This window comes from Geotrypetes seraphini, chromosome 2, assembly GCF_902459505.1.
Source record: "Geotrypetes seraphini chromosome 2, aGeoSer1.1, whole genome shotgun sequence".
In the NCBI taxonomy this organism is placed as follows: Eukaryota; Metazoa; Chordata; class Amphibia; order Gymnophiona; family Dermophiidae; genus Geotrypetes; species Geotrypetes seraphini.
In genome coordinates this window covers 7712042-7729609 of record NC_047085.1, presented here as the reverse complement: position 1 = coordinate 7729609, position 17568 = coordinate 7712042, and the positions used below count along the sequence as shown (strand labels likewise).

Sequence of the window (17568 nt, the reverse complement as noted above, 5' to 3'; positions counted from 1 at the left end):
AAGTTGATGGGCTATGATCTTGGAGGAGAGCATGGCTCTCTGATATACCTTTTGGCCAACAGAGTTTAGGAGGCCTAGTCCTTTCCCCTGGTGTCATGTTAAATTGGGTTCTTGTCATTTTAGCTTTAACAGCTAACTATAATTCTATTGAATGGTGCAGTAATTGCTATAAATCGTGACCAGGAACTTTCTGAACCTTGTATTTCAGTTCTAGATGCTTAGAGGTTGTGGAAACCAATTGAGGTTTCTGCCAATTGGACATCTGGAGGTCCTGAAGGATTTAATGCACCAGAAGTGTGATGATTTCCTTTGAAGATTCCTTTGAAGGTATCTGGCAGGACTGAAAGATGGACTGGAAATTTCATTTATCTGCCGGTATGGTAATCTGAATGAGGCTGAGGGATGTAAAGACCTTCTGAAGGAACTTAGGATATGAGTAATCTGCCAAACGGCCAGTATGGAGGGATGGCTGAACAGGAGCAGGCAGAACCTGGTCCAACAGATTGTTATTGTCAGGGTTAAACCAGACCTCTGGAGAGACGGAAGGGTGAGGAGGAGCGAAGCAGATAGATGGGTGTCTGGGAGTGGAACAGCAGATGGAATAGGAAGAGTACTTGACATTGAAGGATGGGAAAGAGTTGTGGATCTGACATGAGAGGTGGCGGAGGTGTGGGACTGTCTGGAGCAAAGCAGCACTATCCTGCATGCAATAACTGAAAAAAGGCTGAAGCCAGCAGTGAGGAAGACTCTTGGAGAGATGAGGCATTTGAAGGTGCAAAGCAGGTTATTTAGGCAGAGGAGGGTCCTTGGCTATAGTGTCCTTTGGTAATGGATTTTTGTTTTTGTCTGGCTCTATACAGGAACTGAGGGGTTAAGTGGGAGAGGGGCTCCTTTAAAAGGCTTAGAAGCCTTATCTTTCCTTTGGTTGCTGGTGCTTGCCAGATGAGATGGGGTGATGCAAGGCTGAAGCTGGGCCTGCAGGAGCCTTCCAGGCAGTCTGGACGGGGCCTGAGAAAATAGCAGACCTCAGGTGAGCCGACAATGTTAGCATCGCACTTGCTGGTGGGAAAGGGATGGAGCACTGGGTGGCTACCAACCAACATCCCCGCATGGAAGAGGAAGATTTTGTCACCTGTCCTCCTGAGACTGTCAGAAGTGGCAGATCACCTCCCCCAGTGGTGCTGTAACAGAGCCCTTGGGGGGGGGGGGGAGGGAGTTATTCTGTTCACATGTGCTTCCAGAGCAATTAGCTTTAGTGAAGTCAGCTGCAATGAAGCAACTGGCTCCGGATGTGTTGCTACGATGGTTTGGTGCCTCTGCAGTTATCTCCTTGTTAATTTAGTTCCCCCACCGAGGGAGGAAGTCCTCTGTGGAGACCCCCCTTTTTTTTTTATTTGCTGAAATAATGCTGGCTATTCTATGTTCTCTCTTTTGATTTTCATTCTTTCTTTTTTTTTAAAGGAGAAAATGAGGTAATTTTGTATGTATGTGTGAGAGAATGAAGGGAGAGTTGTGACTATAGAAGCAGCTAAAAAAAAATCTGACAGGGCGGAGAGAGGATATAGAGATAAAGAAGTTTCAAATAGTCGACCAAAAAAGTTACCTCAGCGTGTGAATCACGTTGGATTTTCAGATTGGGTACCCTGAATGCATCAGTAGAATGATCATAAATAGTTTAATAATTATAATGATCAATGGATTTAGTTTACTAGCACATGTGTGGCATCCAACAATGGCCAGCGCCATTTTTTGCTTATGAATAGAAGCAAAGCTGTTCAGTGAGTAACCTCTTATATTGCTTATCAGTTGCCTCTTATATGTTGAAATGCAATAGTAGTTATATTAATTGTATTCAATTCTTATAGCTGAAGAAGCCAATAAATTGGCGAAACGGGTCCTGTTGGGCCATGAACAAGTGTTTATGACAGACTTTAAGGTAAGTGCCGATCCTGTTGTTGTTAATGCCGATGCTGTTTTTGTAAATAACTTATAAGAATCACACTAAAAAATTATTTAAAAAATAGAAACGCATTAAGCTATTTACCTGCTAAAAGCTGATTTAAACCTCTGTGAGCGCATATTGGAGGGCGGAGAGAGGAGCCACAGATGGTGGGAATCCCTGCACATGCCCAGTAAGCCAAAAGGTTTACTATAGCCAGGGGAGAGCACCAACACACAGGATCAGTCTGATGACTTCACCCAACAAACATGCCTGCATCTCCTAGCCAAGGACCATGGCTGGGCTAAGCTACTGTTAGGTTATCTTTGGTCTTTTATCCTTTCGAATCCTCACTAAGTGGAGTTCAAGGTGTGTTGCAATCAACAGTAATTGTCATTACACAGAAGTACAGTGTAAAGTCATGGAACTTGAAAAAACCCCTGGTAATTGCAAATGCACACCGAAAGTGCAGTAACTCATCAGAAGCTGATCTTGGTTCAGCTGTAAGAACAGTCTAGACAAAAAATAATAGTAGCAGTGCTCTGGCAGCCTTTCTTCACATGGGTAGAAACGGTTCTGATAATCAATGCATGTCATGTGAGCCATGTTTGACTCAGATGTCATCAGAGAATAAACATAACAAGTACCATAGACACATGTCACAAATTTTCTCCTTATGTATCAAAGGAATGTACAGGTCACACTTGGGGGGGCACCCAATCCCAAGACCAGTCTCTCGTCTTCCCCTCCCTTTCCCTCCAGGGACCAGCATCATCTTCCCCCTTCCTTCTCCATGTGACTGCTGTCCCCCATACATCTCCCAGAACTCCAAAAGTGTAGTGCACTGGTTCAAGCCTTCTTGTATAGTCCTATGTGGAAGCCTGCTATCAGGTTTCATCCTCTCCCTGACAGAAAATGCATCATAGGAGCTTCCAAAGGAGGAAGCCTTCTTTTAAACAGCTCCCCCAAAGTGTTTTTTTGCCAGGGAGAAGGAAGGACACAACAGTGCACTTGAGAAAAGGCCTGTATAAGAAGGCCCCGTCCCAGCAAAGAACACCTTTGGAGAGCTGGAAGAGTTATGGGGAACAATAGCTGTAAGGGGGAAAGAAGAGAGAAGATGCTGGCTGTGGAATTGGAGATGAGATGAGATTAAGGGGGGGATAGGGAGAGACTGGACCTAGAATGGGGTGAATAAGGAAGGGGGGGAGGGATATGCTGCACTCATTTCCATATAGATCACCTCCCTGGCTTTTGATTCTTAGTCATGAATTTTGCTCCCTATGTTCTATGAAGTAGCAGTGATTTTTTTTTCCTCCACAATGAGGATTTGTACATTTTCACACCCATAACAAGGCGTTGGCTCATTATGTTTCAGGCTTAGTTATGTTAGTGAGCATATTTAACACATACAAGTTCTGACAATTATGTTCATGAACTTGCCACCATGTGCTTACGTTGACAGCACTGTACAAACAGCTGGGTAGGTTTCATAACCTTGGTATATCAGTGTCTCGCAGATGTGTTCGTGTCGATGTGTGGCGGTGTCTTGCTGAAAGGCGTTCATTATTGTTGGTGCATGTTTTTGTGTCATTGCGAGAATGTCGAAGCTTGAATTAGAGCAATGAACAAACATTAAATTTCTTGTTAAGCTTGGCAAAAGTGGAAGTGAAATCAGGGACATGTTAGTCCAAGTTTATGGGGAAAATGCCATGAAGAACTTCAACTGCAGTGTACAAATGGATTAAATGTTTTCTGAGGGGAGAGAAAGCGTCACTGATAAAGAGAGGCCAGGGCAGCCAGTAATGAGCAGAACTGATGAAAACATTGCAAAAATTTGTCGAATTGTGTATAAAAATTGTCAACTGACTGAGAAGCATAGCAGACTTAGGCCCAGATTCACTAACCTGGAGATCTGTGTCTGATGGAGGCAGGCCGACCGATTCACCAACCATCCTCATGCAAATGGGAGTGATCGGAGGCACGCCCCCATCCGCCGACATGGATCGCTAGGTAGTGATCCCGACGCATGCGCAGACCATCTACTTTGCCTGTAGATGGTCTGCACATGTGTTTTCTGTCTGTTTGGGTTTTTGGTTTGTTTTTTTTACTGGCCCCGACTCTCCTGCTCTCTGCCGCCCTTCTTGCAATGCGAGCCCGTGGTTTTAACCCACAGGGTTAAAGCAGGTTAAAACCATAGGCTCCTGCTGCAGGGAAGGGAGGCAGAGCAGGAGAGTATAGGGGTGGCATGAAGGCAGGAGAAGCAGGGCTGAGCAGGGCGGCATGAAGGAAGAAGAAGGCAGAGTCAGGGCACAAAGTCAGAGTCAATGGCATGAAGGCAGAGTCGGAGCTGAGCAGGGCGACATGAAGGAAGGAGAGTCGGGGCTGAGCAGGGCAGGCGAGTCACAGCTGAACAGGGTGGGAGAGTCGGGGCAGAAAGGCAGGAGAAGTCGCCAGAGAGCATGAAGGTTGTGAGCAACTTTTTGGTCGCTTCTTTTTGGATCGTCCAGCTCAGTCGGTGTTGCTGAAAAAGTTTAGTGGATTATGTCCTTCCTGCTTTGCATGCCGCTTACCCTCATTTGCATGTGTGGATCAGAATCGGATCGGCCACGAGGTTAGTGAATCGGGTCGGGGTCGCAAACTGATCGGTACATGATCGGTTTGCTTAGTGAATGTAGCCCTAAGTAAACATCAATAGAGAAACAGTTAGGAAAATCTTAATTGAAAATCTTGGCATGAGAAAGGTATGTACAAAAATGGTCCCTCATAACTCTTGGATGACGACAATGAACCAGCTCACATGGCACTGTCTGAGGGAGATTTTAGTCAGAAAACAAATAACTGTATTGGAACACCTTCCCTACTCACCTAATCTTGTCCCCAATGACTTTTTTATTTACCTGAAGATAAAGGAAATATTGAAAGGAAGACATTTTGATGACATTCAGGACATCAAGGATAATACGATGACAGCTCTGATGGCCATTCCAGAGAGTTCCAAAATTGCTTTGAAGGATGGACTAGGTGCTTGTGCCAGTGCATAGCTTCCCAAGGGGAGTACTTCAAAGGGGACCATAGTGATATTCAGCAATGAGGTATGCAGCACTTTTGCTAGGATGAGTTCATGAACTTAATTGTCAGACCTCATACAATTAGTATTCAGCAATTAAAACACTCTGGAGATCACATTCAAACATGGAACACCAACAGGGTAAGCAAAGATACTTGTAGAAGATGCTCTCCGAGGACAGCATGCATATATTCTCACATGTGGGTGACATCGTCCACAGAACCTGATACACATGCTGCCAAGTGCACTGGCACTTTAAATCTTTAGGCAGTGCCCATACTGTACATATGCCAGTGCCTTCCCGCCTGCAGGACCATCAGTTCAATAACAAAGCTAAGAAGCCAACTAAGGGATGTGGGAGGGTTGCAAGAATATATGCCTGATGTCCTCTGGGAACACTCACTACAAGTATCTTTGCTTTCTATGAGGACATTATGAAAACAAAGCAAAAATTTAGAACTGTTGGCACTCCCGTTGGGGGAACCCCCCCCCCCCCCCCCATTACAGAGGAAACTCATTTTTCCGTACATAAGCGCCAACAGTTCTAAGTAAAGTGGAGTGGTTCTCCCCCACACGCCCCCTTGGAGCTCTTTAAAATAGTGTTTCAATCCAGCGCACTGATGTCCTGCGCGCGGTTTAATCTATGTACCACTGACGTCGACACGCATGCGGTATGGGCACTGCCTAAATATCTAAAGTGCCAGTGCACTTGGCAGTGCCCGTACCGGGTTCCATGTGAGACTATTATGCCTGCTTGTCTTTGGAGAAAGAAGTGTTCAGCAGCAGAAATGCTGATATATTTGTGGAATGAGGCCATGGCTTGAAAATAGGCCAACATTCTGCCTTTCCAAGACAAGACGCAGTTTGTAAGTCAGTTTAGATTTTCTCCATTCCTGTGCTAATGCTGGGGGAACTACTAGTGAGTTGCAATTCCCCAGCCCTTCACCCCACTGCCTTACCTGTGCTGTGATTTTAGCTGTTGCTGCAGCAGCGGCTACAGCAGCTGCTGGGGGCAATCCTCCTGGGGTGGTTGGGGTGAGGAGAGGCATGGGAGGAGTGACAGCTTTACCAACCCGCAAATACTGGCCGCCCAGGTCAAAGAGATTCATAGAGGACACCGCATCCTGTGAAGACTGCGACTTGTCATACTCTGCAGGAGCAAACACACAGACAGAATAAATTCAAGAGAAACAGAAAAGAAAACACTCCAGATGGGAGGGTCTTAAAAAGCCTATCCTCTTCCACCCCCCCAAGCCTGCCTGCCCACTGGTTTTAATTGCCTGCCGCTGTGAGGACACGTCTATGAAGCAGCAGAGGCGGGGTGGGGGGGGGGGGTGGGGGCTCGTCAGCGCACCACCAAGAGCAGCCCGAGAGCGAGAGATGAGCGGGGACCCAGCGGCGCATCACTTGCTCCGACAAAACAAATTGCTGGGAAGGGCCAGGTGGGTGCAATGACTGCACGGCGCTGACCCAGAAGCCTTACCCCCGACGTCAATTCTGATGTCAGAGAGAAGGTCCGGGCCAGCCATTGGCTGCACTTGCCTGGCCCTTCCCTTCCTCTACTTGCAGCGAGCAAACACTAGCAGCGGCGGTGGGCGCCGATCTAAATAAGGTAATGGGTGGGGGGAGGGGGTTGGGTATTCACTCCTTAGGACGCACCCTTTTTTCAGGGAAAAAAGTGCATCTTATGGAGCAAAAAATACAGTAAGTTAAAGAAAAATAAATATGAGCAGAAAAAACAAGCTCCTACAATCTGGCTTGTAGGAAAAAAATGAATTCCTGGAGGGCAGTGCTGAAGTAAGAACATAAGAATAGCCTTACTGGGTCAGACCAATGGTCCATCAAGCCCAGTAACCCATTCTCACGGTGGCTAATCCAGGTCACTAGTACCTGGCCAAAACCCAAGGAGTAGCAACATTCCATGCTACCGATCCAGGGCAAGCAGTGGCTTCCCCCATGTCTCTCAATAACAGACTAAAGACTTTTCCTCCAGAAACTTGTCCAAACCTTTCTTAAAACCAGCTACGTTATTCGCTCTTACCACATCCTCTGGCAACGCGTTCCAGAGCTTAACTATTCTCTGAGTAAAAAAATATTTCCTCCTATTGGTTTTAAAAGTATTTCCCTATAACTTCATCGACTGTCTCTACATGGGAAAGAAAAAGCACAAAGGGCCTTCAAGTCTGGGCAAACAAATCTATTGAGTCATGCTGAAATCCCGTTGGGTTTTGTCACGATCAAGAAGCTGGTTAGCATAAAGATTATTGCAGGTTTTACTGAGGACTCACGGTGGATCTGGCTTAATTTGCATCTGCTTTTTCGTCCGGCGGACTCCCTAAAACATAGCCCCTGTCGGGTATCAATAAAAGGGGAGGGGCTCAAGACTCTCTATAATGAGCTCCCTACAAGTTGTCTGGCAAACAAAAGAAAATAACCCACTACATTGTAACATAGTAGATGACGGCAGATAATGATCCGAATGGTCCATCCAGTCTGCCCAACCTGATTCAATTTAAATTTTTTCTTCTTAGCTATTTCTGGGCAAGAATCCAAAGCTCTACCTGGTACTGTGCTTGGGTTCCAACTACCGAAATCTCAGTCAAGGAACAGAGTGGGATTATACAAGAACCAGCGATTCCCTCTCCCTCTTCTCAGCTTCCCAAATTAACTCACACCGATCCATCATGTTTAGTTCCACCTTCCCATCCACCCATTTCTAAATTCCTACCATATGTCCCAGCTGAGAACCAGGGAAGCCTAGTTCAAATCCTACTGAGGCTCCTTGTGATCTCAGTCAAGGGGTTAGTTTTAAATCCTATAATTGTAACACATTATCGTCCCATTGCTAATATACCTACACTGGTTAAAATGATTGAATACATCATCTCTAAACAACTCTTAGATTACTTAGATAAATTTTCCATTCTCCTACCTTTCCAGCATGGCTTCTGACCAAATTATAGTACGGAGGCCCTGCTGATATCTTTAGTTTCTAAGATTCAAAGTTTGCTGTCTCAGAATTTATTTATTTATTTATTTATTTATTTTATTTATTTGGATTTCTATCCCGTCCTCCCAGTAGCTCAGAACGGTCTACAAATGAACATACACAGTGGAGAGTAAATAGACATATAAGTAATACAACAGGTTTAGTCATTGGATTTATAGAATTTGGAGAGAATTAAGTACAGGGAGAGTATAGCAGAAAGAGAGAAGGGGAAATACAGTAGTTTAGTTTAAGGAAAGTTATATGCGTTTAGATACAATTTGTTGGTGGAGAGAGTAAGAGAGGGTTATATTGGAGTTTTGGGGGGGAGATAGGAGAGTGGAGGGGGGTGTAAGGGGGGGAGAAGACAGAGGAGATCTTTAGTTGAAGAGGAGGGTCTTTACCGATTTCCTGAAAGTTAATAATGAGTTCTGTTGTCTAAGTTGGGGGGGGAGTTGGTTCCAAAGGTGAGGAATGAAGTGGCTGTAGGATCGTTTGTGGGCTGTTTCTGTGAGCAGGGATCTTCCGGGGGGGGTGCAAAGGCGTATCTCTGACTTTGAGCGGAGGGTGCGAGTGGGGTTGTAGATGGGTAGCTTGGATTTTATGTAGGAGGGGGTGGTGGAATAAATTCTCTTGTGGGCAATTGCCAGGGCTTTGAAAGTACAGCGTTGGCTGATTGGGAGCCAGTGTTCAGCATGGAGTGCCGGGGAGATGGAATCGTGGTAGTTGAGGTTGTGTAGGAGGCGGATGGCTGCATTTTGGACCCGTTGGAGGCGTTTGATATTATTTTTGGTTAGTCCATTAAATAGGGAGTTACAATAATCCATTCTGGAGAGGACATATGCGTATAGGAGTTGGGCGAGGTCTGGTGTGGAGATGTAGGGTTTGATCCTTTTCAGTTGGCGAAGGTAGTAGAAGGAGGTGGAGACTACTTGGGATATGTGGGCAGATAGGGAAAGGTGTCCGTCTAGGGTTACTCCCAGGCTGCGAACTTGATCTGCTGCCGTTAGTAGAGTGGAATCCCATGTTAGTGTAGGTCGTAGGTATTTGGTGTTTTTGTTTCTGATCCATAGGAGTTCGGTTTTGGAGGCGTTAAGTTGAAGCTTGTTGTTTGACATCCAAGTTTTCATGTCAGTGAGGCAGAGTTTGAGGTTAGCAATTTGGGATGGCCGGTTTTCGCCTAAGGGGAGGAGCAGTTGGATGTCATCTGCATAAGAGTGGATTTTGATTTTATATTTTTGCGCTATATCGATGACGGGTTTGATGTAGAGGTTGAATAGGAGGGGGGATAGAAGGGCGCCTTGAGGAACACCATATTTGATAGGCTTAGGGTTAGATTTATGTGTCCCTAGTAGGACGGTTTGGGTCCTTTGGTGAAGGAAGGAGGTGATCCATTGGAGGGCTGTGTCTCTGATTCCGAGGTCGTGGAGTCTAGATGTGAGTAGATGGTGGTCGACTGTGTCGAAGGCAGCGCTAAGGTCAAGTAGGACTAGTAGGGCGTCATTGCCTTTGTCGAGTATTGACCAGCTGTCGTCGATGATATCGAGGAGTACTGATTCTGTGCTGTGGCCTTTACGGAAGCCGGATTGGGCTGGGGATAGGGCAGCTTGTTCTTCAATGAAAGGGTGTAGTCGGTGGAGCACAATTCGTTCAAGGAGTTTGGAGACAATTGGGAGGTTGGAGACTGGGCGATAGTTGCCAGGTTCATTAGGATCAAGGGAGGGTTTTTTGAGAGTGGGCTTGATAATAGCTGATTTCCAGCTGAGGGGGACAGTTCCAGTAGTTAGAGAGGTGTTAATGATGGGGAGGATGGATTCTGCCGTGGCGTCTCCGGCAGATAGCAGGAGGCTGGACGGGCAGGGGTCGAGGATGGTGTTGGAGGGTTTGAGTTCTCTCAGGGTTTCGAGGACCTCCGCATGAGTAGTTGGATGAAATTGGGAGAGAGTGGTGGAAGGGGGGGTATATAGAGTTGGCTGGGGCTGAGTGGGATTGGGTTTGGTGTTGACGTCGAGGTTAGCTCGGATTTTTTGTACTTTGGACTGGAAGAAGTCCGAGAGAGTTTCGCTATCGAGTTCTGTTTGGTTGGTTTGATTATTCCTTTGGGCGTTGGTGAAGAGATGGTTGGTGAGGGTGAACAGTTGTTTAGATCTAGAAGGGGCTTGTTGTAGGAGACGAGCGTAGTAGGTCTTTTTTGCTTCTAGAATGGCAGTTTTGTATGTGGTGGATATGCTTTTCCAGTGGGTTTTGGTTTCATTGTTCGGGTGTTTGGCCCAGATCCTTTCTGCTTTCTCAGAGATCGTTTTATGGATCGGAGGTCATTAGTGTACCAGGGAGCAGGTGCTTTGTTGGTGATTATTTGGGTTGTTTTTGTCTGGACCAGGTTGTTATAGAGGGATTGGATGTTAGAGTGCCATGTGGCGGCTGCCAGGTCAATTGATAGGGGATGTTGGGTGCAAGATTCATTTAGGGTGCGAATACCTGCGGCCATATCTTGAGGGTTGACTGAATTAGGGAGTTGACGTTGGGTGGGGGGGGGTGGGATCTTTATGTGGGGTTAGGGCAGTATCGGTTTGCAATACTGCTACAATTTGATCTTTCAGCTGCTTTTGATGTAGTTCATCATGACATTCTAATGCAATTATTATCAGAGACTAGGATAGATCAAAAAGTGCTGCATGGGTTTAGAGGATTTTTAACATTACGATCTTCATCTTTTGAGTGGATATCAGTGTGTGAAGTGCCGCAGGGCTCTCCTTTGACTACATTAAGAAAACTTAAGCTTACGAAATTTAGAATCCATTTTTACAACTGCAGATGATATTTTTATATTATTGGAAGTGGATCCAACATTGATTGATTTGTCTGCAAATATAAAATCATGCATTTCTAGGCTTCAAAGTTGGGCCGCCTCTGTTCGGATGAAACTTAATGCAACAAAAACTAAGCTATTGTTTTTGCCTTCCTCAGTGACCTTATCGACTGGAGATTCTTTAAATATTGAGTATTCTTCTAAGATATAAGGCTTCTTGTTGGATTCCTCACTTTCCTTTCACTGTCAGGTTAACACTCTTTCTAAGAAATGCTTCTTTAGTCTTCGTATGTTAAGGAAAGTTCGTCATCTGTTTTATCAACAACATTTTGCTATTCTGTTACAAGCCATATTAGCTCCATTAGATTATTGTAAAGCACAGTTACTTACCGTAACAGGTGTTATCCAGGGACAGCAGGCAGATATTCTCTACATGTGGGTGATGTCACCGACGGAGCCCCCTAGCGGACTTTTTCGCAAGCAGACTTGCTTGAAGACCTTCAAGCTTGCGATTGGCCCGCGCATGCCCCTCCTGCTCGGTCTAGGACATGTGTCTCCTCAGGGTGTCCTCAGTTCAAATAGCTAGCAAAGAAGCCAACCATAGGGAGGTGGGTGGGTTGCGAGAATATCTGCCTGCTGTCCCTGGATAACACCTGTTAGGTAAGTAACTGTGCTTTATCCCAGGACAAGCAGACAGCATATTCTCTACATGTGGGAGACCTCCAAGCTAACCAGAATGGGATGGAGGGAGAGTTGGCAATTTAGGAGAACAGATTTTGCAAAACGGACTAGACAAAATGGCCATCACTCCCGGAGAAAGTATCCAGACAGCAGTGCGAGGTAAATGTATGAACCGAGGACCAAGTGGCAGCCTTACAGATTTCCTCAAGTGGGGTCGAGCGGAGGAAAGCAACTGACGCCGCTATCGCTCTGACCTTGTGGCCTGTGACTCGACCCGGCAGGGAGAGACCATACTGAGCGTAACAAAAGGAGATACAAGCGGCCAACCAGTTAGAAATAGTCGCTTAGAAACAGAGCGACCCAAACGATTAGGGTTGAAAAAGAGAAACAGCTAGGGAGCAGAACGATACGGAGCGGTGCGCTTCAAGTAGAAGGCCAGCGCACGCTTACAATCAAGAGAGTGCAGAGCCACTTCTCCAGGGTGAGAATGGGGCTTCGTAAAAAACACAGGAAGAACAATGGATTGGTTGATGTGAAACTCAGACACAATCTTAGGCAAAAACTTAGGATGGGTACGGAGAACCACCTTATCATGATGGAAGACAGTGAAAGGAGGGTCCACAACCAAGGCTTGAAGCTCACTGACCCGACGGGCAGAAGTGAGAGCAATAAGAAACACAACCTTCCAAGTAAGATACTTCAAGTGAGCCCGCGCTAGCGGCTCGAACGAGGGTTTCATCAAACAAGCAAGGACCACGTTAAGATCCAAAACCACAGGGGGGAGGTTTAAGGGACGGATGAACGTGGAAAAGGCCTTTCATGAAGCGGGAGACCACAGGATGAACAGAGATAGGCTTCCCGTCAATCGGCTGATGAAAAGCAGCAATGGCACTAAGGTGGACTCGAACCGATAAGGACTTGAGTCCAGCGCCAGATAAGTGTAACAGATAGTTCAGGAAAGCAGGCAGACAGCGGCTCCTGCTGTCAAGTAGCACACACTTCTGATGGTAACACTGGCGAGTGGACTCCTTCCGAGAAGCTTCCAGGACATCCAGCACAGGCTGGGACAACTGGAACAAGGACATCAAGCCGTGAGGAACCAAGCCGTTAAGTGCAGAGACTGCAGGTTGGGATGAAGAAGAGAACCTCGACTCTGCGTAAGTAGTGAAGGAAAAACAGGCAGAAGAAGAGGCTCCCTGGAAGTGAGTTGCAATAGGAGGGAGAACCACGGTTGTCGGGGCCACCGAGGAGCTATCAGAATCATGGTGGCACTCGCAGACTTAAGCCTGACAAGAGTCTTCAGAATCAGAGAGAATGGAGGGAACGCATACAGAAACAGGTTCGTCCAATCCAGCAGAAAAGCATCTGCCTCGAGTCTGAGCGGGGTGTAAACCCTGGAGCAGAAGCGGGGCAACTTGTGATTGTGGGGGGGACACGAACAGGTCGACGTCCGGAGTCCCCCAGCGAGCAAATACTTGACGCAGAGTCAAGGAATGGATGGACCACTCATGAGGCTGTAGAAGACGACTCAATTTGTCCACCAGACAATTGTGCTGGTCCTGAATGTAGACTACTTGAAGGAATATGTTGCGGTGGATGGCCCAATCCCAGTGCCGCAACGCCTCCTGGTACAGTGATCGGGACCCTGTTCCACCCTGTTTGTTGATATAATACATGGCGACCTGGTTGTCCGTGCTGACCAGCACCACTCGGTTGCAAAGCAAGTGACAAAAGACTTTTAGGGCGAGGAAGATTGCTCGAAGCTCCAGCAGATTGATGTGACAAAGGCGATTGGCACTGGACTAAAGACCCTGAGTGCGAAGACTATCCAGATGAGCCCCCCAAGCCTAGGCCGACAAGTCCATCGTGAGGACCTTTTGCGGAAGAGGAGCATGAAACAGAAAACCTCTAGAAAGATTGGAAGAGAGCATCCACCAAAGGAGAGACTGCCTCAACAAAGGAATCACGAGAATGAGTCAAGAGACAGGGTCTCGATCCTGGTTCCATTGGGATGCCAGTCCATTGAGGAATACGGAGGTGAAGTCTGGCAAAAGAAGTCACGTGAACCGTGGAGGCTATGTGACCGAGGAGGACCATCATGAGCCGAGCCGGGGCCGAGGACAGATGGGCCACCTTCCGGCATAATCGAACAAGGGCCTCCCGTCAAGGCCGAGGCAGAAAGGAGCAGAGACGAGCTGTGTCCAGGACCGCTCCGATAAATTCCAGAGACTGGGACGGACAGAGCTGAGACTTGGGGAAGTTCCACCTCGAAGCCAAGGCTCTGAAGGAGCGAGATGGTTTGATTCGTCGCTCGCAGAACTTCATGACGAGAGGACGCTTTGATCAACCAGTCGTTGAGTTAGGAAAACACCTGCAGGCTGCGGAGACACAGGGCCGCAGCTACCACAACTAGACATTTCATGAAGACCCTTGGAGAGGCTGCACACGATACTGGAGATGGAGATCCCCCATCCGGAATCTCAGATACCGGCGAGAGGCCGTGTGTATCAGAATGTGCGTGTACGCCTCCTTGAGGTCCAGTGAGCACATCCAGCCCCCCTCGTCCAAGAGGGGGTACAAAGTAGGAAGAGTGAGCATTCTGAACCGTTCCCTGACCAGAAACTTGTTCAGAGCACGGAGGTCCAGGATTGGACGCAGATTCCCGGTCTTCTTGGGTACCAGAAAATACCGGGAATAAAATCCGGTGTTCCACTGGTCCGGGGGAACCTCCTCGACCGCTCGAAGACGAAGAAGGGCCTGAGCTTCCTGCAAAAGGAGAGGCAGCTAATACCGAGGAGAAGGAAACTCTCTTGGAGGTAGGTCCGGGGGCACGTGACTGAAATGAAGGGAGTACCCCTCCCGGATGATAGAAAAAATCCAACTGTCAGTGGTAAAACTTTCCCACGGGGCATAGAAATGATGGAGATGACCCCCGATGGGGAGGGGGGAAGGCTCCAGGAGGAAGGGAGCCCGAAAGCTAGAACTTGAATTGTCAAAAAGATGGCCCATCGGAGCCGGCGGCTGGGCCTTAGTTTGACGTTGCTGCTGTTGTTGAGGCCACTTCGGGGGAGGCCGAGAGAATGCAGGAGTAGATTTCTGCATATACCTCCGGAGAGGAATTTTGTATTGCCGAGCCGGGGGCGCCTTTGGTTTAAGTTTCACCAGAGAGGCAAAGGACCGTTCGTGGCCGCTTCAATAGACTCATTGAAGAGCTCATGACCCACACACGGGAGATTAGCAAGACGATCCATATCCACAAGGCAGAGCCAAGCGAGGCGACGCATGGCAATCGCAAAGGCCGTGACCCTTGAGGACAACTCCAAGGCATCGTAGGCCACCTGGAACATATAGAGGCGGAGCTGGGAGAGGGTCTCCTAGAGGAGGCAAAACTCCCGATGCCGAGTATCCGGAACGTTCTTCCGGAACGATCGGGTGTCCACACAGAACCGGAGGTAGGACGTGAAGATAAAGTTATAGTTGAGGACACGATTCGCCATCATTGAGTTTTGGTAAAGACGGCTTCCATCGTACGGCCCTCTCGGCCCGGAGGGAAGGCAGCGTAAACCTTAGAGGGATTGGACTTCTTCAAGGAAGACTCAACCACCAAGGACTGATGAGAAAGCTGAGAACTCTCAAACCCCTTAACTGGAATCGTCCGCTAATGGGACTCCCACTTGGAGGGAATGGCTGTGACCGCATAGGGGGTATCCAGGTTCCGGAGAAAGGTTTGCCGGAGAACCTGGTGCAATGGCAAGCGCAACGCCTCGCGGGGCAGATGATCAACACCCACCTCCTCCAGATATTCTTGGGTATAATGGGACTCAGACTGGAGGTCCAGTTTCAAGGCCCTATCCATGTCAGATATGAAACGAGAAAAGGAGGAGTTTCGAGGAGAAGACTCATCGTCCTGAGGAGACCCTGAGCGAGATCTGGGGGCAGCCGAGAAAGAGGGAGAAATTTCCCTCGAATAGTAAGCCGCGGCCTCGGAGTCCCGCGAAAGGGAGACTGAAGAGGCTCTACTAAAGTGTATGGGGGGCATCGAGGAACGACCCCATGCTAGGTGGGCCGGGGAAGACCCCGGGGTCTGAGGAAGTAGCTGGCGACGCCTCGGGGAAGACTGAGTAAAGGAAAAGTCCTCCACCAGTTTCGAAGAAGGCCCCTTAGAAGCTGGTAGCTGCCTCAATGGGGAACACAACCCAGAGTCCAACTCGAGGACAAGCGTGTGTCTAGAAGGTTTCGCGGTCGGAGACCACCAGGGCGGAGAAGCCCGGGGCTTTTTAGGAGGGGCAAACCTCGACAAAGTAGTGGGGGAAAAACGGCCCCCTGGTCTGGATCCCCGAAAAGTTACAGGTGACTCAGGGAATGAAGAATCGCTCGCGGGAACCTGGCGAGTCTTGTGGGCAGGGCCTCGAGAAACGAGGAGACGCTCAGGCTAGTCAGACCGAGACTAGGTCGAGATCAAGGTCAGAGGCGTCGAAGTCGGGACCAGTTGGCTCACCACCGAGGAAAGCTGCGTAGTAAGAATAGCCTTAAGTATGTCCTCGAACATAGGCACAGAGACCAAAGATGGTTGGATCTTAGGTGCAGCAGTGCGCTCCTTTGGGGGCGACCTTGAGGAAGAGTATTCCCTACGTGAGTAGGCACACTTAGAGTGATGTCTCAAAGATGCCGCCGAGGCGGCACTGACATGAGACTCAGCGGTAGACTTCTTTGCCGGCACACCTGAGGAGGAAAGAGGAGACTTACCCAAGGCTGGAGTAACAGGAGGGGCCGAGGCCGGAGCCGTCGAGACTGACGGGGACTTCGAGACAGAAGCGCCCAACGAGGGCGCCGAGGCCTGTCCCACAGGATCCATGGGGCCAAAGAGTTGGAGAATCTTGGCCACCCTCCGACGAAGAGCCCGTGGTTGCAAAGTCACACAATGGGGGCATGACTCAGCGTGGTGCTCTGCACCCAGGCACTCCACACACCAACGATGAGGGTCGGTAATGGAGATAACCCGGTTGCACTTAGTACAGTTTTTAAACCTGGAATGAGGCTGGGACATAAGAAAAAATATGGCCGCGGCCCCGCGAGGCCAGGCGGCCAGAGTAAGACCGGGAACTCGGTCAAAAAGATACGAACCGAAAAACAAATAAAAAGAAAGAAAAACACAGTCGCGAGCACAGCGACTCAAAAGAAACTAACCAAACAAGCCGTGGTGCAAGAGGGACGACGATATCGTGCGAAGCAAGGGAGCAGTGCTTCTGGCTCCGCGGAAAACAGAGAACTGAGACGACGCATGCCCTAGACCGGGCGGGAGAGGCAATCGCGCATGCGCGGGCCAATCGCAAGTTTGAAGGTCTTCAAGCAAGTCTGCTTGCGAAAACGTCCGCTAGGGGGCTCCATCGGTGACGTCACCCACATGTAGAGAATATGCTGCCTGCTTGTCCTGGGATAACCCTATTTATGCTTAAGTAAGAAAAATTTAGAAAGGTTACAATGCGGCAGCCAAATTGATTTATGGTAAGAAGAAATATGACCATGTGTCTCCTCTCTTAAAAGCTCTTCTCTGGCTTCCAGTCTGTTTCAGAATTCAATTAAAATGTGCAAGCATAACTTTTAAAATTTCACATGGAATATTTGGGGCCTTTAGTCTCAATTTCTTTGAATTCATTCCGATCTATAAAATCTAGAACTACTCATATGTATAAATTATCTTTTCCATCTCTTAAAAGAATAAAATCCCCAGGTTATATTTCTCGATCCTTTGTATATATATTCACAGCTATTTGGAATGAACTTCCTGTTGGGATTAGAATTCTTTCATCTCTTCCAACTTTCAGAAAATCTTCAAAAACAATGTTTTTTTCAGTTATTTTTATTGAGATTTGGATTTTGTTATAATGTCTATTATTTTTGTAAACTTTTCCATTGACTTTTCCATTAAGTATCTTATGTAAAACCGAGTTGAACTTTTATTTTTAAAAGATGACCCAGTATATAAACTTAAGGATTAGATTAACTCTCCATTACCTCAGGTATAAAGTTATATAAATCAGTGTTCCCAGCTTCCTAAACTCACTGACCTTTGGTCCTTTACTATA

The 17568-nt window shown here is 47.7% G+C and overlaps 1 protein-coding gene across 6 annotated transcripts in view; it reads right to left on the bottom strand.

Annotated features, from left to right (window-relative positions):
• Positions 1-17568, bottom strand: part of PUF60 (poly(U) binding splicing factor 60) — a 257544-nt gene that overhangs the window by 33462 nt on the left and 206514 nt on the right. For all 6 annotated transcript variants that reach the window (XM_033933257.1, XM_033933258.1, XM_033933260.1 and 3 more), the window contains one exon: positions 5966-6156. In XM_033933257.1, coding sequence (XP_033789148.1) covers positions 5966-6156 — 191 coding nt within the window. The remainder of the gene's footprint in view (positions 1-5965; positions 6157-17568) is intronic.